Raw genomic sequence first — 27,336 nt, forward strand, 5'->3', positions numbered from 1 at the left:
GTCCTCTCTATGACTCACCATGCATAATCATGATACCTACACTTTTCCTCTTTTTTTGCTCACAAAACTGCAGAAATGAAGGTACGATCTGTATAAGCCAGATAACTTTTCAAATTTCCATAAAACCATCTGACTAATTAATTAAGCTGCTCATTACTTCAACAAATTGTCTCTATTAAGGTTTAGAAAGTAGTTTGATATCTATGGATAAAGCAGATTGACACTTACTTTGACTAACAAACAACTTTTAGCTGACTCTTCTCTATTCAAAGCTTCGTTGAGTTGAGATGTGAGGTTACTGATGTTTCCCTTTAGTTTGGTGGTTTCATCTCGATAGGATTCGTTGGAGTTTTTCAGTTGCTGGAACTGCAAGTAGAAAGAGAGGAAAGTTTCAGGAGTAAGAAGGATGAAGCTAAAGGCAATAGTGCTAAAATGTGATACACAGGCTACATTACTACCGCGCTAAGGAAGAACGCTGTATGAACATTCGAGAGTTGTCAAATTTCCTTCAATAAAATTTCTATTTGTCCTTGAAATTTTCAGGCGTTTTAGATCAAATTACAAACAAAATTATCTGACAAATTGGTAGACAAACATTCAAAAATTTCCCTGAAAATTAGTGATTTGCCAGGGGAAATTTAGCATTGCCTGAAGACTCATACAGCGTTTTTCCTTAGCATGGCAGATTAGGCATAAAAAAAGCAAGCTCTTTTTACAGTCGAACGGCTGATCCATGAAATGCCTTTTACTAGTCTGCTTCATAAGTGGTGACTTTGAGGAAAAGGTGATGTTTTTTCAAAGAAAGTTGCTCTCTTCCTTTGAAGTTAATTTTCTGACGATTGTCTAGTTTAATTTCCTTGAAAGCTGCATTGCAATGATTTCACATATCAAATGGACTGAGTTAAGCAGAAAGGAACCAAGCCACATCAGCTATTGTCAAATTTGATCCAGCAATTTAATTTTTTACATGAAAACAGCTGTGCGGATTTTTGTTCAAATTTCAGTGAATTTTCTGCATAGTATGAAGCAAATTTCTTAAAATTTTCCAAGGAATCTGCTCAAACGTTCTTTAGTAAAAAATTTAATTGTTTCAGTTAAATTTGACGATAGCAGATGTGGCTTGGTTCCTTTCTGCTAAACGCGGTCCAAATGGTTACAACCAAAAATTATTCATTAATTCATTTTATAAAATAAAATTTTAAAAATGAAAGTGGGCTTTAAAAAATAATCGAAACTTTAATGTACCTGTTTCGACATTTCATCTATTTTTTTGGCATATTTTGATTTCATATTTTCATTCATTTCAGTTAAAATCACGATTTCATTCTGGAACAAAAAAGGAAATCTATGAACACAGAGAAAATATTTAAGGTTTCACAAAAATATATGTTTAGTTGCTTACTCCGCAGATGACCTCGGTTTTTCTCTCCCATGAAACAATTTTCGAAAACAAATTTTCCCCAGATACGTATCTTTTTTTGTGTAAAATCTTGCTCTTCCCAGAAATTGGCAGGCAAGTGAGAAAAACTAAGGTCACATTTAAACTCAACCCTAAAAGGATGGAACTCACCTACCAATTACCCAGTGTATCCAATTTTCTTAACACACCGGTCTTTCATCAATGGGACCTAAATTTTTAGCTTTCATTTTGGCATTCAAATTTCATATTCAATACTAATATACATGAATCGTGGTTTAATGTTACAAAAAGGTGAGAGCCTTTTATTATTATTATTATTAAAGTCGCTTTACAACGCACTCTGGCGTTCTACGACCCCCAAACGCCACATGTGCCTGTCTTTCCAGAGGTTATCGGGCAACTGACACCGCAACATCTCTTCGTCAACGCCCTGCCGCCAACCCTTTACGGAACGTCCCCGTCGCCTCTTCCCAGGTGGTACCCAATCCAAAACTTGTTTGGGCAACCTCTCCTCCGACATTCTTTGCACATGTCCATACCAGCATAACTGCCTGGACATGACGTCGTGCACGATATCTTTCTCAACCTTCATCACCTGGCGAATTCTCTCATTACGGACACGGTCCCGTCTCGAAATGCCGGCAGATCGCCGCCAAAAATCCATTTCAGTTGCCCTCAACATTTCTTGCGTTCTTTTCGTCAAAGGCCACACTTCACTACCATAGAGCACGATACTTTTAACGATGGCATCATATATCCGGTGCTTGTTTGCCTTTGAGATGCTCTGATCCCAGAGCACCCTGTTCAGCATCGCGATGGCTCTCCTGCCCTGGATGATCCTGTCCTTAATTGCTCTATCCATCCTTCCATCCTGATCGAGCCAAACACCGAGATACTTATACTCGTCACACTCCCTTTGAGAGCCTTTTCCTTTGGCAAAAATTTGCCTGACAGAAGCATAGACCACATTGATGAAATGTGCGTGTGGAGGAAAATAGTTTCTTTAAGTAAATAAAACTGAAAATGCCCAAAAATGATGTTTCAAAAAATCTGCAGCTTAGCAGATTTCTACTTACAGTTGGGCAGAAAGATTAAATTAATTTTGGTGGAACTAAAATGTGCGCATGTATATTATGCATATGTATTATTATTCTCTCCTCTCTGAAAAGTTCCTCAGGGTTTGAGAGATTGGCTAACTTGACTTTTGCCGTACCTTTGCTTGGCTTGAGTTCTCATTTTGTTAAATATCTTGATTAAGTTTGATTAAGAACACCCTCTTCACGAATTTCTTCTCTACAAAGGTTTTCAAGATAAACATGAGTCAGGAAAACTTAGTTTTGAGTGAGGCTTTGTATGTTTAATTTTAAATAGGAATGGATGAAATGCTGTTATTCATACAGCTGTTTCAATTAAATTGTTAATGGAGAGGAGTTTTAATGCATTAAAAGAGGCTCCATGAACAAATTTCATATTATAAAAATTAACAGGAAACTTCACTTGTTTGGACTTGAGCTGTTGCCTGTAGTCATTTGCTTGTTGAACAAAGTTGTGATAGGACTTTTCCACCAATTTAAGCTGTTCAATAACTATTTTTGTCCTGTTTATTCCATTTCCTTCCTTGTTGATCTTTGACAGTATGCTCGGTTCATCCTATGAATAGAAAAAATAAATTAGGAGAGCAATGAAAATTTGAAATGAGAAAGTAGAGGTAAATAATGTGGCAAAATAGGGAACAACAATTAACCTCGACAGATACTTCAGTGCCTTTCGTACGGATGTATTTTTGCACCCTTTAAGTGGAACGAGACTTCTGAATCAGCTACTCTACAATCTGTTACTTAAATAACCCATTCTGGATTGGTCGTTCCTTGCAGTATGTAAGAGCTTTTATTCTAAGTCATCGGTAATTAGAAAGAAAAATTTGACCAGAGAAACAAACAAGAAAAATTTCATAAAAACAAAGGAAATTACTTATTTTATTTCAAGTCACAATTTAGGATCATTTTACTTAAATCGTTGCCTCAAGTTCAGAAAATATAAATAGGTAACCACTTTGAACCATCCCAATGATATAGAATTTGAAAAAATAACCTTGATACTTCTAATTTAAATTGAAGTGAGCCGACAGTCTCAGAAGCCCAATATGCAAATTTTATGTTGGGCTACTAAGACTTTCTCCTTAAATTGTAGGGCTAAAAGTGCTTGCCTTGCTTACCCCTTTGCATGTCACTATGAATTATACATCTGTTCTATGGAGATGAACAAAGGAGATATGTAAATGTAAATAGTCTGAAGTCTTGAAACAGAAAAAAAAAAGGGTGAAGGAAACTTAGACTTTATTCATACGGTGTGAAGAAGTTCCACCATATTGATTTGAAAGGATATTGATGAGAAAAGTCACATGTGTACCTGTAATTGGATATTGTTTAGTTCTTTCAGTAAAATAACGAAGTTGTTTTCCAAAATTGAGTTTGCTTTCATTATTTCCGACAGTTTTTTTTGCGTATCCTTCAGCATTGCTTCATTTTCTTGGGCCTGAAATAAATTATAACCAATACATGTGAAACATGGTTATTTACACAATTGATGAAATTAGATAAATAGGTGACAAGTAAAAAACAAGAATACTTGGCTTCAAGGCAACATGTAAAAAACAGTAGTTAAAAATTTTCAGATACGTTGTAAGTTACATATGATATGAATCCATTACTTAACAGTCATTTGGAAAGAAAGCGATTTCTGCTAATCATTCTGAATGTGATTGTGAACATTTAATTTTAAAATTTGTGTGAGCGATGACTTAGAAAGTTTGCAACACCACCAGAGAATGGCTGGATCAGAACAGAACATTAAAGTTTTGTATTCATTAGTGTATTTTCCCCCGTAATCCAGTATTGATTGATTTGTATTGAAATAGTTTTGAAGATGAACAGCTACCATCCATAATGTTAAGTATATCTTCTCTGATAAAAAATTTTTCACTGCAGGAAAAAAAAAACTTACCGCGGCTAGATCTTGATTTCTTGATTTTTTAATTTCTTCGATCCTTTGACGAAGCATTTCATTTATTTGGTTTTCTTGGTTTATATCATTCAAAGCTAGGCTGTTCTTCAAACTCAAGTCTTCATTTTGTCTCTTTAGAGTATTTACTTCTTCAGAAAGGTATCTCAGCTTGATTTTAGTTTCCTGAGTGTAGTTGTCAAAAAATTAAAGAAGTAGAGTAAAGTATATAAAAAATAAAATTTAAAAAAGAAGGTGAAATAAAATATAAACTGCGCTGCATGCAGTTAACCAAGAGGCAACTCCTAAGCATATTTTCCTGAAGGAGGGTGTGTTGTCGGTTTAAAAAACTGCTCAATTCCCTGCCCCCTTCCCCCTCAACTTTCAAACTCAGCCATTCCAAAGACGGCTCGGATAATTGTTCTCAAAGTCAATACCAACCTGATCTTAGATAGGTAAGAGCTATGCTCATACTAAAACTTTCATCTTGATTGCCTTTACTGTCGAGTTGTTGGATAAAGAGGATTTGCAATAAGAAATATTCCGTGAAGTAACCATTAATTTAGAAGAAAAATCGTAATGTTCTCTTTTTCAAATCTCTTGTATCTGTACCTAAGCACTTACTTCATTTTGAGAGTCGATGCTTTCATTTTCTTTCCGCAGAGACTCAATGTTTTCTTCATACATCCTATTGATGTTTTGAGCTGTGACTAAATCGTTTTCCTTCTCTTCGAGCTGAAATTGAATAAAGCAGATATTTGAAAAGCAAAAGAGGTAAAATTTTATTCTTATAATTATTATCACTTGGTGCTGATTTCTACCACTATCTTATTTAGGAAATGAATATTATGAGTCTACTGAATACAATTTTGTGAAGTATCTTGCCCTAAGGTATATTTTCACTCTTTTGTCTCACTGCTATGGACTGACGATCATTCTTCATACTGTGAATGATTATTGAGGGGGATTTTCAGACAGCTTTTTGGTAGGTTTTGGAGGTCTATTGGCAAAAACTGGAAAGCGCTAATCTATCAACTTTTCTTCAACTGTTAAATACTGCAAACCGCATCAAAATCGGAGTTACAATTGGTAGTTAATACCAAAAACTAATTTTTAAGCTGAATCACTTAAAAGAGCATGGGAAAAAATTCAAAGGAAAGGAATAGGAATATAAGACGTAACATTAATATGAAGGAGAAAGTAGATTTATATTATTGACTTACAGAGCAACGAAGATTAGAGGCTGCTTCATTGCTACTCGACAGAGAATCTTCCAATTCTTTCACTTTTGCCTGTGGATAATCAGGAGAAATGACATTAAAGCGAAATTCTTTGTTAAATAAATACAATTATATTGGCGATTGTCTTTCAGAATAAAGGGCTTCCTTGAACTTATTTGTGAGCGTTTCAGTTAAAAATCAGTAATTTTGAAATATTTCTATTTACTTTTAAAATTGGAACACGGCGGTAGGTACAAATTAATTATCTGACATTAGAAACCAAAATAACAACTTTGCATACTTAAAGCAAATGACATCCTAAATTTTAGTTAGAGGAGAATCTACTGACATGCAAGAGGTATACAGCAAATTAACATAGGTACTACAAAAGCGAACAACAACAAAGTGGGCACAGATGCTAATACATCTTACGCACATAAAAAATTTGATTTAATAACACAAGAAAGAAAGGACACACTAAAAAAGCATTGCACAGCTATCAACTTGCAGAATTTGAGGTAATTTTTGGAGGGAAAAAGATTTTTTGGTCATATTTCATTAAGAAAACCAATGTAACAAAGGGATAGGGAGTTATTTTCTTACATAACACGCAGAGGAAGGAGTTACCTGCATAATTTTATAATATTGGTGTGTTCAGCATAAAAAAGAAAAGAAAATGGGGAACTCTGAGATACCTGGGTAATACTTCAATCCCTCCTAAATTTCAAATGTGTGGGAAAAGTGAGTGATTTTGGTGGGAAGCTAAGAGAGTAGGTATCTAAAATAGTCATGAAAACTAGGAATGAGATCCAGTATTCATGAGCATGTTAAGGGGAGAACAATTGAAAATCAATTCCAGTTATTCAACAATACAAGGACTGCAAAGCTCGTCTCTGAACCTCTATCATTAAAAGTAACGGTTTAACGTGACTTCTGAAGACTTGATTTATCCATCAACTGGATAAACTTCTTTTTCATAGAGGGCATAGGTCTTGAATGATACTTGGGAGTTGATCAACTGCACAATATTTCTATATTATTCATGCACAACCACAACTTTTTTTCAACGTTTGTTCATTAGATTAATATTGCCATACCTTCTGAGGAGATGATCAGGAAAATTTGAAATAGCAAATCAGTTAATAATTGGTTAGCTTTGCCACACAATGATGACACACCGAATTCAAGCTATTTCACAAAGTACTCTGTCTACCTCTAGAATCTTGATTTCTTCCTGACAGCATTGTAGTTTCCGTTCTGACATTTGATAGTCTTGCTCCAATTCATACACCTTAATCGTCGTGTTGATGTTGGTCTCTTGTAATCGTTCTACCCGTTTCTTTTCTTCAGCAACCTTCATTAGATGCACATTGGATTGATGAAAACAAAACAAACATACTTTTGCTTATATTTATAATTAAAAAAACGGATTTCACTGATTAATCACTTGACTATGAAAGAGATACCAGGGTGGAGACATATTTCTTTCATATCAGTCTTTAGAAACTGTTCCTACATTTAAAAAAAAAAAAAATACTGAATTACTTGCCATGTGCTGGGCTCATGGGTCTGACACCGAGGTGTCCTCGTTGTATCATACCAAGCTCATGAAGCTATCATCAAGAAACTAACAGGGAATGCATTTAAACTCTTATCTTTAAATGTTCTTCTGGCATCATAGGAACAAATACGTAAAAAAACACATTAGCTGACATTGTCTTGAATTAAAATTACTTCAGATTATGATAATATTTGGTGATAATAATATCTTAAACATAGTGAAGAAGTAATACATAACAGTATATGCTGAAAGGAGTCTCTGAAAGAAATCAGGTCATCTTGATCATTAAGATCAAGTATTTTTCTGCTCCAAAGAAATGAGCATTTTACATGGGCACGATGTGACAATTACAAAAGCGAACAAGACTAAAAATACTGAGATTGAAATTACCTGTTCAATGCAAGCTGTTAAGTTTCCATGGAGAGTTTCAAAATAGCTTTTGAATGCCTTAACTCTTTGCGCAAGTGAATGCTAAAATTTGAAGAGAATTAAGAGAGAAACTAATTAGATAATGTTTCTGGAAAGCAAAGTGAGCAGATACACATCTACATTCATTTTCATCATTACAATATCTATAAAGCATTGAATTTTCTTAGTTTTTTTTTACACACGAAAAATTTGCTATGTGGCTCTCTACTAGTATAAAAAATGTGGTACAGGGAAATCAATGCTATACAAGCACGAATGGAAGTGGGAAGACAGAGGAAACCCATATGATGCCCTCAGATATTAATGTTTTTAAAATCTATAAAAAGTTTTCCGTCTTGTTCTTTTTCCCTTCAAAAGGCTGAACGTTTCATTGAGGATATTTCCAGGTCTTCGGTATTGTTTAACTTTGTTTTATTTATATGTAGCAGAAGAAGTTTGAAGATTTTTTTAGTCCATTCAGTTAATGACAACCGATGTTCATGTTTTTTAAACATTCCGTTAAAGATGGGATCTTCTGTTTATACTAGGTAAACTGAGTTTATTCTATATATCTTATTTTTAACTTTTTCTGTTTGTGGCTTAGTATTGTTTCTTTCAGTAGTATGCATTTGTATTCATTGTATCATTTGGGCTGTCTCATTCTTCTTTTAATCGATAAATAAATAAAAAGGTCCTTCATCTGGATGATTAGGAGCACCAGTTTTTAATAACATTTTGTGAAGCCCGAAGGGGGTCAACAATGAGCCATTCAAGAGAAGATACCACACAGTTTTTGTTGGCCAAACTGTCTGATGCATGGTTCATTATGTTATTCTGAAATATATTTACATTCTATGCTTAGGCACAATAGTATTTGGATCCTTAATCAAGATTAGTTTTCAAAACATGAAACGTTTCCAGTAAAAGTTTAAAACAAATGCAAACTACACTTTTTACAACGGACAAGTTGTCATTTCTCTAATGTACGGGCATATCCCTATTTCCATGTAAGTAATGGGATGCATGGGATTACATGGCTAATAGGGCTCGTCTCATGCATCACTTTACGTCCATACATCAGAGGAGCAACAAAATTTGAGAGGAACTTACTGAAGCCTGGCTGCATTTTTCAGCAGGTAAAAATTTTACTCATGGGATAAGACACAAAAGGGAAATACAGATACCAGTAGCTCCAAGCAGAAAAGATGTAACTACATTAATTTTGCTTCAAAATCTCACTAGAAAACTGCCTGACTACCCCATTGCTTCTCATATAATTCGCAATTTTGTAGTTTTTTTTAAGTTCTTTTTTGTAGCTTTAGGTTTTGCATCTCGTGTTAGCTATCACTGCTAATTTTTTTCACACAAATGGAGCTTCTCCTAGGCATATAAAGAATAAGACTATCTTGATTTTCCCACCAATGTTAGTTAAAACTCTTTTGATCGGAGTTACTGATATGTGACAAAATTTGAGTGAAGACTTTGAGAAAACGAGCTAGAAATTTGGAAAAAACCAAATTGAAATTCTCAAAGAGTGTTTTAAAATGATGACATGTTAAGGATTTTAAAATTTCATCTTCAAAGCTTTCTGACTCACTTCCTAGATACCGAAATTTTGTAGAAATCTTTAGAGAGGGAGAGAGAGAGAAAAAAAAAACGCTACCAAGAGGCGCATGATTTGAGAAACTGACATTGTAACTCAGGATAGTTTGGTAAAATCTCCTTGTAAAACCTCAAAATGAAAGGCTAGAGTGTTTACGAAAAATAAAAAAGGTAACAAAAAGGAGAAGATTGAAATTTTAGCTTAAAAACGCGAGAAGCATTCATATTTATTAAAAAAATACAAGTTCATTAGTAGAGATAATAAAATTACTGTATCCTCTCCTTTATTTTCTAATGTGAGGAAGCTTGAAGAAGAAAAAGCAAAAAAAATAAAACTTAACAGGTTTTAAAAACACATACACATTAAGAAAATACGATAGGAGAGAAAATACATATCAAACAAAATAAGCATTCGCAAAAAAAATGGAAAATAACAGAACGAGAAAAGAAATACAACTTAATAGATTGATAATAAGGAATTTAAATACTTTTGACACAAACAACATAATGTTATAAAATAACAGAAAAAATAAAAATTAACTGCAAAAATTAATAAGAAAAACGAAACCGAAAAAAAACAACTTAATAACAGCCAAGGATGGGAAGGTGTAGCATCATGCATGATTGGAACATGGAATGAAGATTGATATGGAAGTAGCTCCATCAGGTCCAGTAAAAACCGATGTCTGGGGCCTCTAGGGTCGTAAATTAAATAAGCAGGAAGTTTGAGTTGAAACTACAGCTTCAACTTGGTTCACACAATATCATATACCAAGGTGAGGCACTGCGATTGGTCCAAATTAAGGAATGAGTCAATCACGACTCAGAACCTTGATATATTGATTGTTTGTCCCAAAAGGCAGGGTTCATATGTTTTTTTATGCTGAAGTTTTCATGTGACATTGCAAAAATGAATCCGAACAAGTATAAACATTTTCATTCAAGATAATAATGCTAGATGAATGAAACTTCATAAGGTGGTTGGTACCTGATTCATACTTGGATTCAACATGAAAGAGATTGGTATTTTTAACCTCTATAATTTTAAACACAGTTCCGAAACTCTAAAATGTCACAAAAATAATTGATTGGTAGGTATTACTTGGAAAAGTTTTTCCGCAGCAAGAAAAAGTGCGAATTGGAAAAATTAAAATGCACACAACAACCTGGGGGAAGGAAGGTCGAGGAGAGTTTTATGCTGTTTTGTTTTTATGTCAAAAAAAAAAAAGGTACATCACAAAAGCGTTACAAAAGAGGAAAAGGTAGGGGGTTGAAAAATCCAAAAATTAGTATTTAGTATTTTGGGAATGGACCCTGATATTGAGCTCACACTGGAACTACGAATGAACAAAGAGGATACTCAATGCTTAAGATAAGTACATTTCACTAACTTACATAACGGGAAACAATAACAATTAAAAGATGATAACTGATAAGCTATGTCAATATTCCAATAGCCAAAACAATGAACTACAGTTCATCATGCGATAAAATCATGGTATTGTGTAGTTACAACAGATCGAAAAATTTTTAAAGAGCGACGTCGACCCTAAGGATGGCACAATTTGGGACCGCGGGGATTTTTCTGAAACTGGGCCCAACCAAGACCTTATGATACCCTAAAACTCTGGTAAAATTTTTAGCTTGAGTATACGGACGGTTTTGAGTAATGAGGGGGCGAAGTTGCCAAATCGCCATCATCTTGACAGCATTTTTACAACAAAAAGACGAGAAAAATGGACGAAAAAGTTACACCTTTGATGGGTCTTGGCTGTAAATATTCTTATTGGGCCCCCGGGCATTTAACTGTGTTCGGTTTCAAAGATTTCGGCCACACAGTGGTCCAAAATGGGGAGAAATCGTGGAAAAATCAGGATTCTTTGTCAAACTTTTTAAAAATGGAAGTAAAATTGCTGGTCTTTTGCGGAGTTCATGGCTAAAAATGTTCTTATCGGTCCTCAATGCAATAAATTGTTACTAATCCTTTGTTATCCTTTGTTTGTTGTTGCAATAAATTGTGTTCAACTTCACAAATTTTTCATTTTAATTTCTATGCTTAGCGAAGAGCCTAATTTGAGGCGATCTGGCAGCACGATTTATTATTCCCCCTCCAGTATCGTGACTTCATATGGGCTTTTATTAGCATTGGCTCAGTCACTTGAATGCCATACTAAGAATAATCTAAATAATTTCTGATGTTTCTTTTGCTGGCTAAACTTTTGCACGAGAAAATACCCTCATTTTTATGTTCCACATAATAAGATGCAGCTTTATTTATCTGATACAGGCCGAGACTGTGCAAATCTTGAACAAATTTTCCAGAGAGAGCTGAGGAAAGTCGTTTTTTTCATTGTTTTCTGCATTATCGAGGGCAGAGTACTCTATATCAATATAGGGTGTTTTACCTTGAGACAAGTTGTAGTTCTCAAAAATATCTTTCAGTCTGTTTGGTGTATTTATTCAAGATTTTATTAATTGAGCGATGTTATCATACTCTTTGTCGGACAGAGTTGGCTTATAGAAAAGATTCAAGAGCGCAAGTCCAATCTGAACATTTTCAAAATTGTATTCAAGGGTTGAACTGTGGGCTGGCATTGCAAGCAACTTGAATTTAGTTTTTAAACGCCCACATAAAAGATTGACCGCCCAGTGACATTTTTTTACAAGCCTAGATTTATTCGCATCAAGGTATCGAGTTGGCCAAGTCCAGGACATAAAATTTCCAAATTCTTTTCATCTTTCAAAAATGGTATTACATCATGAAACCCTCTATCAACGAGTATAAAATCTCCATTCTCAATTGTTCTTTTAAGCTCACTAAATCTACTAAAGCAATCTTCCAGTATGGTTGCATCAATGTGCGAAGCATCAAATGCTGCAGTCATGTTATGACAGTAATCTGGATCCTAGCCTATGCCCAATATAATGATACCTCGATACCTTAGAGAAAAAGTTTGACAGAGGATATTAATTTATCCACTAATTCCCCCATTTTGGACCAGTGTGCGATGAATATTTGTGATGTTGAACACAATTTAATGCATTGAGGACCGATTAGAACATTGTTAGCCCTGAACTCCGCAGAAGACCAACAATTTTACTTCCATTCTTAAAAAGTTTGACAAGATCCTGATTTGTCCACGATTTCTCCCCATTTTGGACCACTATGCGGCCGAAATTTTTGAAACTGAACACAGTTATATGCTCAGGGGCCCAATAAGAACATTTACAGTCAAACCCATCAAAAATGTAACTTTTTCGTCCATTTTTCCCGTCTTTTTACCGTAAAAATGCTGTCAAGATGATGGCGATTTGGAAACTTTGCCCCCTCATTACTCACAAACCGTTCGTATACTCAAGCTAAAAATTTTACCGGAGTTTTAGGTTGTCATAAGGTATCGCTTGGGCCCGGTTTCAGAAAAATCCCTGCGGTCCCAAATTGTGCCAAAAACGGTTGTTTTTAGGGTTGCTCTTTATGTTTGCTGTTGGGTCAATATTTCAAATTGTTGGTTTGAAAAAAAAATGAACCAAATTTTTGAAATAGACCAGCTTGAAAAACGAAAAGGGAAATCAAACTTTTACGTGTAAGTAGGAAAATTCATATGGGGCATGTTACATTTTAAAGCGTTTAAGTACAAGTTTCAGTTAAATGCAGACATCAATGATAAAATTGGTAAATTAATATGGCGCATCCAAGTGATAACAGCAAACGTGAGAAATCATCAAGTTCCAATTGAAAAGTAAGTAGAGTTTTCAAGGGGTCAGTCCGGCCTTATTGGCCTCAAAATTACATATGATCTCTCTTTTCCAGAATTTAAGTATAAGTTTCAATTAGATGCATTGAAAAAAAATTGATGAATTAAGAGGGAGTAAAAAATTAAAATTTCAAAGGGTAAAGTCTTTTAGGTTTGGCCTCTGGTTTTATAACAGGTATCCCCCCCCCCCCCATCCCTTTGCATGCATATCTTAAAGATGATACTGGCTCAGAAAACCATTGAGTTGATTTGATGCTGTGAAGAGAAACATAGAAATACATCGGGTAAATGCTATGACAGTTTTGAATTGGAACTTATGACTAACAGCTCTAAATAACATTTATTGGGAAAGATATAAGAAAAGATAACAGAGTAAACCGATCTTAATAAAAGGCTCATATATAGTCGCATTTTGAAATATTTTGGATGGCATTTGAGCACTTTTTTCATGAAAAAGTAGGCAGTAATTGTAGGACGATGAATCGCATCACATGTTTAAATTAAAGTATACACAGAGATATCCTAATAAAAATTGACTCAAGAAAGGTGTAATTAAAACATTAACTGCATTCTTTTTGTATTCATACTGAGATTCAAATAAACTCCACAGGTGCCAAAAACTGCACTCTTTGGAGCTTTTCTTGAATATTAATTGCAGTTTCGGACACTCTTTCTTGCACCATCATGAATGTATGGACCCAAGTCATATCTCATATTTATAATAACTAGTTGCTTACATACACTTTGACTGGACTTTTATTTTCTATGACGATGTAATTAATTTCTTATTATTACCTACCAGTTTATTATCTCTCTTTTTTTCAAAAAGGAATTTGATATGATCTTCATGAATGAGGAGAATATCGAATACTTAGGTAAGGGTTTTAAGGGATCAGAAAAGTCATGTTTGATTATCAGGGGCAGTAATGACTAGCAAGTCTCATCTACATACATGTCTTACATTTACGCATCGAGGGAATGACTTTAGGTTAATTTTTAAGTATAATGCTCAGAAAGCAAAAAAAAAAAAAAAAAAAACCCAACCTAAAAAAAGAGAGCAACTCAAAAAATAGGCTACGGTCAATACCATTGTCTTCCTTGTTACCTGAACTGCAGGGCTATGGGTTTATACAATGAAACTACAATGCGCATTCTGGCTACACGGAGGTCAAACATGTTCTAATATAAAATGACCTTCAGAGGAAGGTTGCCCATTTTTATTTTTAATGCTTCTTGCGGAATCATAAAGCTCTAGCTATAAAGCAAAGACTCTGCTGTGGGGAATATACTGCTTCTCAAATTCTCACTCATTCTTGTACACTTTGCTTTGTGTAAACTTTCCATTTTTTTTTTTTTTTAATAAACCATCATAATATCAAGATAAGCACGGTATATTTGATATATTAACCTGTGATGTTCCGATTGGCGGAATACAAAGAAAAAGGTAAAAACCGCAGCCTTACCATGAGCCTTAATGGAGGAAAAATTGAGAACTTACAAATTTAAAAAAATGTTCTGAATGTATTATACCTTGTGATATACAAATCGACTGTGAAACTGTTTAAAAATCTCCACTCCTATTTTATTTTGTTAAAAGAAAAAAAAAAATAATTCAGATTCAGATTTCAGAATTTATCTTGCACAGAGAAGAAAAATTACGGAAGTTTTTATGAATTGTCGTTGAGGAGTTCTTCGTCTAAAAAATAAAGTATGACAGGAACTTTGCAACGTCGCAAACCAAAATTTCAAAATCAACATTCAATATTAATATCTCAATATTTGTAATATTCAATCCATTATTTTTCCTGATTCATTAATACTAGTTAATTTTACTTTACACTACTATTACTACTAAATTGAGCCAATTACTTTTGAAGCAAATGTTAAATATCAAATTTATCTCTCATGAGGCAGCAGCAAACTAGAAAAAATTACAGCCATTTAAATACGCAAGCAATGAACTGTCACAAGTTATCTTACACTACTGATTCAGTTAAAAATGAGAATCACACCTCAAAACTAGGTAAAAATAATTAATGCAGGGCACACTTGAAGTAATATCCATAATACCTATCGTTTCGGAAAGTACTGAAACTCACTAACGAGATTTTGATTTGTCAACAACAAAATCACAAATTTTGATTTAATACTATTCACGCACTAGCAAAAAGAATATGAACCACACTAACGTAGCCATCTACATAATATGTACATTTTTTCAAGCCGCTAAAGCACTACAAGGGCACTTGGGTGCTATACAACACCTAATTGCCATCGCCTCCCACAGATCATCACACAAATGACACTAATCTTTTTCTCCATCCCCTGCTTCTAACCTTCCAAAGAACGTTCACACTAATATCTTTCATGAGAAGCCCAATCAAAATCTTGTTTTGATAATTGGATCAAGTTTAACAGATTGCATCGAGTCGCATAAAGATTGAACAGAGGAAAAGAAGTTCAAAGTAGTATTTGTCCATAAGACTTAATGTTAAGTACAAAGTTTAATGACTTTTTTCACGTTCAAAATATTTTTTCTCAACTTAAGATTTTGACAGGAAAAAACTCACAACTAGATGAATTCAAAACTACTCTTCGCTCCTTTTTTTTCCTGAATGTGACTTGATGTGTTACTGTTTTCCACGGTCCAACTGATTATCTGCCATCCTCCCCACACATCCTTCCCAAACCAATTTCTTAGCCCGATTGAGCACCTCAAACAACCATTTTTTCCGTTTTTTGACACTGACATTCAAGCCCAATTTCACATACCCTTTACTAATTTTAAACGTCTTGTAATTTGCATCCACTTTGTCTTAAGCTATGACCACTTGATCATTAACAATGCATAAAGTAACTACAACTTTTCAGCAGGGCGCCCACACCTACACGTTTCTTTTTCCATTCCATCAGCATGTGTAAACGATAGACATTGAATAAGATTAGTGACAAACAACGGCCTAGCTGAAGTCCCTCTGCAATAAAAAACTCAAAAGGTAACCCTTCAAAGGAAGCCATCTGAGCATCCATAAAAACATCAGCACAAGCTAAACAATCACACTTTAAGTATGAGTTAAGATGAAAAAACAAAAATAGTTAATGTAAGCATTTTTCGATCACACAAAAGACAAAATTTAAAAGAGCAACCAACAAACAGCTAATAAATTACGAAATAAAAATGACTTCGGTAAAAAATAGGAAGCGTAAATCAAAGTTTAAATATTTTTACAGGTGCCATCTTCTGAAGAAAAAATATAACATTTGACAACATATTCTTCAAATAAGCTCATTTTGTCACTCCTTTGAGGTGACAGTGTATCTTGATTTCTGCATGAGCCCCAGAGGGATTTATTTGCAAAACAGGGATCACATGGAAATTGGGGTATATCCTTACTCCAGAGGGGGTAACAATTTTTGACACATTAACTACAGGCATTCATTTAGGAAGCACAGTTTCAAAAATTAGTTTTTTAATCAATTTCTAGAAGATGAGCGAATTTCTGTGGATTTAGTTACCCCACCTTTTCATAACAACAACTTGCAACTTCTAAGAGAAAACATAGATACTAGAGAAACATAGATACACAGAATAGGCACTTAAAAAATGCAAAAAGCTTCTTGGCGGCTAAAAGTAGCTAACTAAGGACAGAATACAAGGAAGACTTTAAAGATCATGTTTTGCGATTTTTAAACATTCCGAGAATGGGAGGGTTTAATAAATCTTGTCCATGACCACAATTTACGATTAGACTTGTTAGAACTCACATCAGAAGTGCTGACAGCTCGATGATGATAACTTACTTTTTCAGTTTCCAACAGCATAATCTGCGTAACAGAAAAAAAGAAAAATTATTACCAGAGGAAAGAAAGTGCAAAGTGGGGTTGTACGAACATTCTATGAGGTCAAGTTGGTTTGGGTTTGGTTTGATTGTAAAATTCTGGTTTGGAAATTCACAAACTTTTTAGGTGATTTTTTGTAGTTTGGTGGACGCTTGCAATATTATGAGTTTCTTGGCTAAATTTGGCGGAATCGCAGGTGCTCACTAAGTTTAAGATTTTTTGTAAAATACTCACAGTTTGTCACTGGATTTGTCCGATTGAAATAAAATGATTAAGTTACTTTAAATAATTGAGGGAGAAGTGTGAATGGTGCAGGCATCTTGGAGAAGCAAAGAGCTTCCTACCAGCCAGAAAAGGCCAAACTATGGATACAATTCAGTGACCTTTAAACATTCTAAAAATGGTAGAGATAAATTAATTTTGTCAAGGGTTATAACTCACTGATAAATAAACATGCATGTTGTTTATTGTTTTACGAGTTATTGCTGTTTTCTAAAGAATCTTTTCTAATTTTAAAAAGATCATCACTTTCTGCGGTCTTGAAAGACCTTACATGTTCACTCAGTTTTTTGCGAACAATCGTAGGTAGCCACAGATTTTTCTTGAAATTCAGTGGCTACCTTTGGACAAAATAAAATGAAACGGACCAGTGCAGAATAAGACACATTTAAGTTTAGTACTTTTGGGGGCACTTACTGGATCTTGCATTTGATTTTGATTATGTATTTTCAATTCTTCTGCAGTTTTGCAAACAAACATCATGCATTTGTTTTTAGGAAAATGCTAGAAATCTTTGAAGTAACAGTGTCTTTAAATTTAAGTATTGCTCCCGCCGTTAAATTCTGCTCTGGAATTGATCTGATCAATATGACTGCAGCTTAGCCACCTAATGCTAAAAGGCGAATTGAAGACGTTTTTAAAACCCCACAAAGGAGGTCTATCCAGAAAAGCAACCCTCATATCATCTATGTGTGAGACAAATAGTTCATTACTTAAATGACAAATGATTCGTTATGTCTATTTATAATATGCATTAAATTGAACAAGCTCAAAAAGAAAAATTATGACGAAAAAAATACTTAAGATATTTATGTAATAAAAAAGGAATAGTCAAAGATCTTACTTTGTCTTGCGCATCCAAAAGTTTTTCTTCAAATTCAATGTACTTTTCCTTTTGTTTCACCTAAAAAATGAAAAAGAAAGTCTATAAAATCCAGTGATGTCTCTATCTCTATCTACATTCATGGATCCATTCAAATGTTTAAAGTTATATTCAGTGAGGATGGTCATTACTCTACCACAGAAATTTAGCAAAAAGGTCTAACTATCGGAGGTAAACTAATCTCCAAGAGGTATCGTAAATTCAAGGCTTTAAAGAAAGATCAAAACAGTAATAAAAAAACAAAGGGAGTTTTCTTAAAAATATTTCTACAGTGAAGGGGGCCAGAATGCCCTGGCTAATATATCTTGCTTCATATTGCTTCAACTTGCACCTTGTCTAGTGGTATTAAAGATATTTATTCCTGTCATAATTATTAAAACTTAAAATTAAAGGGCAAAAGAATGAAGAACATGTACTAATAGTACTAATAGGTAAATGTTGATTTTCAACTTAACGGAGGAATTACTTACCAAATTATCAATTTCTTTCCTAAGATCTTTATTCTCAGTTTCCAGAAGACGGATAGTTTCGTGCAACGCATCGATGCATTCTTCACGTTTGCTTAGCTGTTGATTAAACAAGAGGACAGAATCAGATTAATGCATATTCACAGAGGAAAAATCAGGCACGGGTACTATTGAGAGTATTAAAATTAAATTCCTGCAGGAGGTCTAAAGGTCGATAGTGCCAAATAAAAAACTCAGTCACAATAACAGATAATGTAAGATATTTTTTTACGTAAAGAGAAGAGGTGGATCCTGGGTATATTTGTGATTCAAGACTTACGTATTCTCATTTTCTCATCAGAGTAGTGCTATTTAATTGCAAAACTTCAAGAGAGAACCCTTGAAATTTATCTCCTTTTAGTAATAAGCCTTCATCACAAGAATTTAATCTCATTGATATCAGAAAATGCAAATTTCATTCAGTAGCAGATACTTCTAAAAACCGGTGAACCCTTCAGACGTCACTGTCAAACTTTAGTTTTTATCATGAGGTATACATTGGCTAAGGGTCGATCATCCTATGCCAAAAATCTATGAACGGACTACGTACGTAAGCCTACCTTAATCTTGATGTGCTAACATGGAAATGAAACCGGTAGTGGAACTGACTCTTTAACCTCATTTCTCTCTGTATGATACAATTAACACACTCTGCGAATGAGCATTTTGAGATGGACTTGTTTACAATTAATGATCAGTTTTATTTTTTATTTGAATAATTTCACACTTGAAAAATAGAGACAAAGGGAAAATGTTAAATTTGCAACGAGAGCAAGTAATTTACTTACCAAGTTATCTCGTTCCTTCAGAGTCACCGTTAATTCACAGAGGTCTTTCCTTAGTTTCTCCATTACATAATCAGATTTAGAATTCTGTGAATATTCAAATAGGCACATCAAAGTATTAGTATAACGGAGGTGACATTAGTTATAGAACAGTCTTTTATTGAAACAAGGAAAAAATGTTTGCCATGTTGGTATATAGATTCAATTTTAAATTATTTGATAGATTTTGAACTTTTGTTCTTTTCATGACTGAAAACTGCTCTCCGTGGAACTGAAATGCATTGCAATTTTATCAATAATTTCTGGCTATTTCCATGCATTTTCTCCACCCTTACATAGTGAGCAAACATATCCTAACCTCATATTCTCTTCACTACTGCCAGGAAGCCAAATTGGGCCTAACTGTTTAATTCTCTTGCTTCAGAGAGGAATTCACTTTTGCACTCTGGCTAAAGTAGAGCATTTGCTTGGTGGAATAGAGATCTTTTAATGTCAACTCGATGAAAATACCAAATAAAATATACTAAAAATACTAATGTTTCAGATAATATCCAGAAATATACGATCAAAAACTTAACTGATTGCAGAAGGAACTATATAATGATAAAAACTTACAAGAGTTTCAATTTCTTTTTGTAATTTAGTCACACTCTGCTGAGACTGATCAAGCATTGAAGATAACTCTTTAATCCGCATGTCCTTGGCATTCAACTGAAAAATTTAGATCAATCAGAAAATAATAATTTTTTCTTTTTTTCCCATTAGGAAGAGAGATTGAGGAACACAAATAACTTGAATCAGGGCTAACAGCCAATAAGCTATTAGACAAGATCTGCACTAGGAATAAACGAAACATATTTTCTCATCAAAATTTTGCTTAGAAAACGATTTACTTGACGGGAAGTTTGGAAATCAACTTCTGAACGATATATTAACAAGCATTAACAACAAAGATCAAATGGAGGTCAAATTATCTGCATACAAGTCATATGTAATTTTGCCCTTTAACCAATGTTAACTGTAAACAAACGACCATCTTCCTGTTATGCGACACCTTTTTCTCGAGAGATTTTGAGCAGAAAACATGTTGCGTAGTGCTTTAATTCATACTTCATCTGGTGTTCCATTCTATAATGACAAGCTATCCTAAATAAACCATGAATAACTTCTTTAGATTTAAGCTTCGACTAAAATGTGATGTACCTCATGCATTCTCTGCAATCACTGTACTAAGAAACATTTCAGTCGAACTATTGCACTGAAAAAGTTACAGGCTTCAATTTTTATTTGTGTACTTAAAAAAATAATAATAATAAAAATAAATAAATACAAAACATTCAAAGTCCTTTGTCTGCTTTCACCTAGTATGATGAGAAATATATCACTTTTGATCACGCAAATTAATAAAAGTTAAATTATTTTCATGTAGAAAAAAGAGAAAATTTTGCACTGTATTTTACAGAGTTTTTTGCAGTGTTCTTGTTGGATCATGAATCAAATATTAATGGATTGAAGGCTAAAAAATCTGTTCCATGAAATCAGAAAAGACTTTGAATAAACTACTTAAAATACCTTTTCATTGACAAAATATGCTTTCTCATTCAGTTCATCCTGAGCTATAGACTTTTCAATTAGGGCAGCATTCTGAAACAGTCAAATCAAACAATAAGAAAATAAATAAAGGAGGACATTATGAGGACTTATTTCAGAAGGAAAGGGGGGTAATTGGACAAGACCACCTCATGAGGAGGTCGTTTTCTGCAGCCTTATTCACAGTCATTTTTATAACATGAGGGTTTCTGCGACCGATGTATTTCTTACAGCAGCCTTGAAGTTAAAAGAATGACTAAGCATACTACACTTAATGTCATTCTTTAAAGCCTAGCGCTTTATATTCTGTGGTGCCAGTAATGGTCGTCAGCAGCATACATGTTGTTACAATATAGAGCAGTTCTGCTGCATTTGGACTGCAAAATTCGAGATTCAATGATATGAAGTTCAGTTACCTCAGAGACCCCAGTATGTTACAATGAACTCTCCCTCTTGATGCATTCCGACTTAGTGAGGTGTGGCTGTAGAGGAAAAAGAGAGAAAACTAACATTGCTAAAAAAAACAAAAAAACATTACCTTCTCCTCTTGAGCAATCGTAAACAGTTGTTTTATCCTTGATAGTTCTTTATTCTGGAAAAAAAAGGAAAAGGAACATAAAATAAGAGCATATTTACTCCTTATTTTTCAAGAAAACAGCAGATCTCAACATTTTTCCTTGATGAATAAGCTTGATTAATGTTGATAATAATTGTTCTCCTTGACTCATAATGACTTGAGATGTTCGAAAGTATATAGAAAAAAAAATTATTATCACGGAGAAAATAACATTTAAAATCTGCAAATCAGAAAAAGCTGTGTTGCTAAACTAATTATGACTGGAACTCAGGGAGTAATATTGATGCGCATTAGTTCCTATTTTACTTTGGGAGAAATTTGTTCAGAATGCAAATATTTCAATTTATACAGAGGACTTTCCACAGTTTCATTTTCTTGTCTTCCATTCAAATTCAAACTGACCATTGTTTGATCTTTTGAGTCCTTCCAATCAATTTTTCTCGATTTGTTTTTTTGCTTGAAACTGGAGATGTGCAGAGTTTGGTTGAGTGCTTTAGTACAGCGCATGCAATTGCTTTAATAATTTTAAGATTTTGCAACGAGTTGTGGTCAAAACGTTTTCCTACCTCCAATGAGGCATCTTGAAGCAAAGGGAACAACGCCCACTTCTTTTATGAGCCCTGCAATGCTAGTATTCTTACGTCATCCAGGGCTCATCAGCAAAATGGACTTTGCTCTCTTTGCTTCAAGACATCTCTAGCATGATTAAAATCATTGATCCGCCTTCAAGCTTCGGAGGTAGGAAATTGCTCATATGGAAGATAAAATTTAAATAAGAAAAAGAAAGAGAAAAAAATTTAGGATTTGATTTGATGACAGGAAAAACATACCTGGCATTCCACTGTCTTAATGAAAGCATCCTTCTCTTTTTCAAGCGCAGAAATTTTTGATTCCAACTTTGTTACAGCACTAAGATCCTGCAGACAGAAGGGAAATTATTACGAATGTTATGCTGAGGAGAAACTCTTCATGAACAAAAAAATTGTGTAGACTGAGCTTTGAATATGAGGCACACATGAAAAAATGGAATTACTGACAATAGCAAAAAAAGTAAAACTTCAATTTAACGTCCCTAGAAATCGATGAAAAAAAATTTACCATGAAAATATCTGTAAATAATTTTGATAGCAGATGCATTCCTAAGACCAATAAGATATTGGGCACATCTTTACTTTGTAACATTATCTATGCATATTCTTTCTTCTACAAATCGATTTCAAAAGTGCAAAACTATGTATCTCTGTTTGCAATGTTGCAGACTTCCTGTCATCCTTTACTTTTTCTCAGGAAAACAAGGCAACGTAAAAACTCGAAAACTTCCTTGATTAATCTTTTCTGCTAACAGAATTGTCAATATAAATTTCAAGCTACATTGTTGGCATTTTTTTCTGCAAAAAAATAAATGAAAGTGGATAATTTGAAACACCACAATGGAGATACATGATATTGCAACAAAATTGCGTCATTAAAATATTTTTTGTAAAATGGTGGTGTGGAAACTGTACTTGTTTCACTTTCCAGAAGTGGCTAAATTCAATATTTTTACCTGAGTTTTTTTGAGATGTGAGACTTGTAATTTTAAATCATCTATCATTTTTTCTGCACAGCTTTTGTAATTTTCAAAGTCTTGCAACTGAAACAAAAAAAAACTTTGCTTGTAAGAGATAGAGAGAAAATCCAAAAAATGTACAAAATAGTCAAAAGGATAATGGCAAAGGTTTATTTCTACTTTATAATTCTACAAGGAATTTTGCAAAAGGTAAAATAATCTGAATTTTTCAAAAGAATAGTGTTCAATAATGGTGACTAATAATAAAGTAAAAGTAAATCGTCTGCCAATGGGGAAAAATTTTAAAACACATGATACTGTGCTTGACTATGCATTTTATGGGTTTTAAAAATTTCCGATTTCCTTGATGTGTTTTTAGTGCCGTTTCACACATATAATAAGTCTCCTAGGTTATTTGTATCTCTCATGTGCAACACACTCATTAGTCATTAGTGACAAAACTTAGAAGATAATCAAAATAACTCTGGTTCTAAAATGTTGGGCATTTGCCATACGACACTTCAGAAGATTGTGATTAAATGACACCAATATATTTGAAAAAATGTTTATGTAACAAACCAAGGCGTTGTAATTAATGATTATTTGATAAAGAATCATTCATTACAACGCCTTGGTTTGTTACCTAATCTTGTTTTTTTTTTTATATACTACACTTGATGGAGATAGTTTCCTGCTTACACTAAAACAGTAAAGTTGGGAGTGTAAGTGGGAGTGAAGTTGGGAGTGTCATAAAATTTTTTTTTTTTTCAAAATTTTTGGTTCATAAACGACTATCACTCTAAAAATATATCAAAACCATACCCTTGAATTCATGTCTTGTTCTGAGTTGCGAAGAAGAGATTTTGTATGCTCGAGTTCAATAGATAATTCTGAAAGACGCCGCTCTGAGTTTTCCATCTGCTTTGAATAGAATACACGTAAATTAATAAGTGTTTCAAACAAATTAGAGCATAAACACTTGTAAGTACAAAAAAGAAGCAGAAAATATAAATTAATGAGAGAGAGAGGAACAAGGAACGATAGAGAATATGTATTGAAACTTCTCATTAAGCCAAGCTGGCAATTTCATGTACACATCAATGGTAAAACTCCCAAACCACTGTTCTCATTTGCGATGTTCAAAAATGTCCACTCCCATTTTTATTCTTTTTGAAGGAGCAGAAGCAACATCATTCCTCAAAGTTTTTTCAGAATTTACTTCGCACGAAGAAGAAAAATCATGGAAATTTTACATTTTGATGACTGACAAAAGAGATAAGGTCCTGATTGATTTACATTACAAAAAACAAAAAAAAATCAAAATGGTTAAGAATCGTGGCAAATAAAAAACTGACTCACTTCATTATCTGTGCTTGTTGACTGATCTTTGCTAGTGACCATTTCAGTTGAGTGGCTACTTTGGTCTCCATGCTCTTTGTGACTACTATTCCATGATTTATTAGGAGGAACCGGATTCTACAAACAAAACATAAATAAATAAATAAATATTGAAAGTAGGGGAATTTCTTTTCTATGAAGAACTCATGAAAATAATAATACCTTTATTATTGGTACTTTGAGTTTATCTAAAAATCACCTACAATATATGGGCGGTTGGGTAGTGCTTTCCAAAAGAGAGCCAAAAGACATGAACTCCAAATAAATAAAAATGAATTTGAATTTGTATTACTCTAAAAAGTTCATGATTCAATGTAAAAAAGAAATTTTGAGTCACTTTTTGCAAATAAAACAATTTTTATGGGCATTAGATTTTTGGCAGATGGAGAAGTTCCTCTAAAAAAAGTCAAAATAATCATCCTTAGATTAATTTTTTCTTTAAATGTCACTTGGTCCCTGTTGCTAAATGCTGCATATTTACAATTCTGTACTTTGAGAGTTTGACAGTCTAGGTGCTATGTATAATTTTATACAAATACTAAAATGGAAACAAGAAATTTTAAAACACAAGAGAAAAAGCGTAATCATCATGTTTTTGAGAACTGCAGAGTTTCACGGATCAGTTATTAATTATTTCAATACGACATGGTTTGAGATTCTGCAAAGGAATTGAAGTATGAAAATAGATTACTTTATTGAAAATTCACAAAATAAAATTCTGTTATTCAACAGTTAAAACAAAGCAATACTTTTGATTTCGCTAAACTGGTCAACATATTTCAGCTTCTTCTTTGGATTGTGTCAAAGAAATTTTGTAAATATGAGGGGAAAATTTATTTTAATTAATCAATCTTATAGAAAAGAAAGAAAGTAGTGGTAAGAAAGAAAAACAGAAAAAAATTACAATAAAATCCTCATATATAATCTAGAATGATGAAGTGCATCATTGTTACGAATAAAGAACTGAGCATCAAGAGAGACTATGTGCAGGAATGTCCGGAAATGGAGGTTGATAATACAGATTCTGAGAATATTGTTTTGGCTGAAAAACATATCAATTTAGAAACAAATAAACAAAAAAAAATACAAACCTGTATCCATTTTAATTCTTTTACATACTGAACATCAATGCATGTCATCTTGTTTTGAAAAAAAAAAGTTTTGTTTACATTTATTCCAGTATTCCAAATTATTGGTGAGTGAAAAGAAGTTTAAAAATAAAGTTTTACAGTCCTAATTCAGCTATGTTTAATCTTTTGATTGGTTGTAAGATTTAATAAGTTTAGTGATTAAGATCAAAATAAATCGTGAATTTCTTTTTCAATACTTTGAAAAAAATAATAAGATGCATGTTTTCCTGAAGAGTTTAGTTTGAGTTAAGAAAGAGGATGGAGGTAAGATACTTAACAACAACACTAAAAAATATGAATGAAAAAGTTGAACCATCAATGCGAACTACTGAGAGAAATTATTTACGATGTGAGTGAATCATTGAAGAGGAATATTTATAACTGACTGCCCTCAGACAGTAGGAGCTCAAGAGTAGGAGCAGGCAGTCACCCTTTTAAGAGCTGACATGGACAGAAATAACTCCTCACTGAAAATATACCTCACCCCTCACTCTCCCCTCTGACAAGCACACACACTGGATCTGAGGACCCATAACTGCTTCATCCTGGAGATGTCACATGACACTCTCTTGCTGCTTAGGATATTTTAGACTTTGAGGTGCCTCTGTCAACCTATGGTCAACCCATAGTTGCTTATTTTTGGTTGTTGGTTTTTCTCTCTTTCGTCATCCTTCTTTTCTAATCCTCTTTCTTTCTCTTTCTTTCTTCTGCCTTTAATATTCTTCATTATCTTATTTTATTTACTTTTTGTGTACATTCAGTGTCAATTGTGATTAACAGTGCAATTTGATGGATTTTACCAAAATCAGCCTGACCACATTTTAATTGCAATTTCACCTGTTGCTTAATTGCCACAAAAGGTTTATTTTTAGACAGAAAACTAGGCTGATTCTTGTTAAATATTTCCATTTATTATATGCTATCGCATAATTTTTTTATTCTCACAAAAAAAAGTCCCACCCAATACAGGTCCCTCACCAGTATTTATGATTCTTCATTTTTTTTTTCAAATTCTTGGTGCAAATAAATGTTAGCAGACAAATTCTAAAAATAAAAGGAATAAGATTCAATAGTGTTAAAGAATACTCTCAGTTGGCTTTGTAAGTCCATAAAAAGAGAGAACGTGTGCTTTTTCTGGGCATCTTCAAAATTCTTCAGTTTTCTTAAATACTTCGGCTTTTTTTGATGAGGTACTTTTATATTGTTCATTCACCCTGGTATTATTGATTTTTCAAGCACCCAAGATTAGGAGCCCTTGGCATTACAACAGTCTTACTTGAGCTTATCTGAGCCCTGTGTTGCTTCTGGGCATCTTCAAAATTCTTCAGTTTTCTTAAATACTTCGGCTTTTTTTGATGAGGTACTTTTATATTGTTCATTCACCCTGGTATTATTGATTTTTCAAGCACCCAAGATTAGGAGCCCTTGGCATTACAACAGTCTTACTTGAGCTTATCTGAGCCCTGTGTTGCAAAGTTACCATGTCCAATTTGTGTCAACCTTGCTGGAAAGTACCTTTAAGGAGCTTGGTTTGCACATGACATTCGGACCAACCTTTCCCCATCACTGTAAAATATCTGATGCATTGTCACCTTCATGCGTGAGGGTCTGAGTCAACTGAGTTTTTCTCGCTCTGTACCTTGACGTCCACCCTTCCTCAAATGGTTTGTCATTTAATTGTGCCTCTAATACATCAAACTTTGCCTTATTTAGAGTATTCTCATTGCTTTTGAGAGACAAGTGTAGAAATAAACGTAGCCCCACTACATTTCTTGTATCAACAGTAGAAAATTAATCAAAGTTTGTGAACACTCTTTTCCGTTGTGATCTGAT

At 33.7% G+C, this 27,336-nt stretch overlaps 1 protein-coding gene across 11 annotated transcripts in view; it reads right to left on the reverse strand.

Annotated features, from left to right (window-relative positions):
* LOC109042496 (uncharacterized) overlaps positions 1 to 27,336 on the reverse strand; it is a 51,643-nt gene that overhangs the window by 9,304 nt on the left and 15,003 nt on the right. For 8 of the 11 annotated variants that reach the window (XR_002010079.2, XM_072300009.1, XM_019059270.2 and 5 more), the window contains 20 exons: positions 24,335 to 24,451; positions 23,798 to 23,896; positions 22,973 to 23,059; positions 22,257 to 22,343; positions 21,388 to 21,441; positions 20,832 to 20,903; positions 19,875 to 19,970; positions 19,263 to 19,346; positions 18,439 to 18,534; positions 17,930 to 17,989; positions 16,768 to 16,791; positions 7,592 to 7,672; positions 6,854 to 6,994; positions 5,644 to 5,712; positions 5,045 to 5,155; positions 4,424 to 4,606; positions 3,830 to 3,955; positions 2,918 to 3,070; positions 1,246 to 1,326; positions 229 to 366 (listed from right to left, as the gene is read on the reverse strand). Coding sequence is in view for 10 of the 11 variants with exons in the window: in XM_072300009.1 (XP_072156110.1) it covers positions 229 to 366; positions 1,246 to 1,326; positions 2,918 to 3,070; positions 3,830 to 3,955; positions 4,424 to 4,606; positions 5,045 to 5,155; positions 5,644 to 5,712; positions 6,854 to 6,994; positions 7,592 to 7,672; positions 16,768 to 16,791; positions 17,930 to 17,989; positions 18,439 to 18,534; positions 19,263 to 19,346; positions 19,875 to 19,970; positions 20,832 to 20,903; positions 21,388 to 21,441; positions 22,257 to 22,343; positions 22,973 to 23,059; positions 23,798 to 23,896; positions 24,335 to 24,451 (1,959 nt within the window). In the remaining variant the exon portion in view is untranslated. The remainder of the gene's footprint in view (positions 1 to 228; positions 367 to 1,245; positions 1,327 to 2,917; positions 3,071 to 3,829; positions 3,956 to 4,423; positions 4,607 to 5,044; positions 5,156 to 5,643; positions 5,713 to 6,853; positions 6,995 to 7,591; positions 7,673 to 16,767; positions 16,792 to 17,929; positions 17,990 to 18,438; positions 18,535 to 19,262; positions 19,347 to 19,874; positions 19,971 to 20,831; positions 20,904 to 21,387; positions 21,442 to 22,256; positions 22,344 to 22,972; positions 23,060 to 23,797; positions 23,897 to 24,334; positions 24,452 to 27,336) is intronic. The other 3 variants (XM_019059269.2, XM_019059271.2, XM_072300008.1) reach the window with 3 other exon arrangements.

This window comes from Bemisia tabaci, chromosome 4, assembly GCF_918797505.1.
Source record: "Bemisia tabaci chromosome 4, PGI_BMITA_v3".
Taxonomy (NCBI): Eukaryota; Metazoa; Arthropoda; class Insecta; order Hemiptera; family Aleyrodidae; genus Bemisia; species Bemisia tabaci.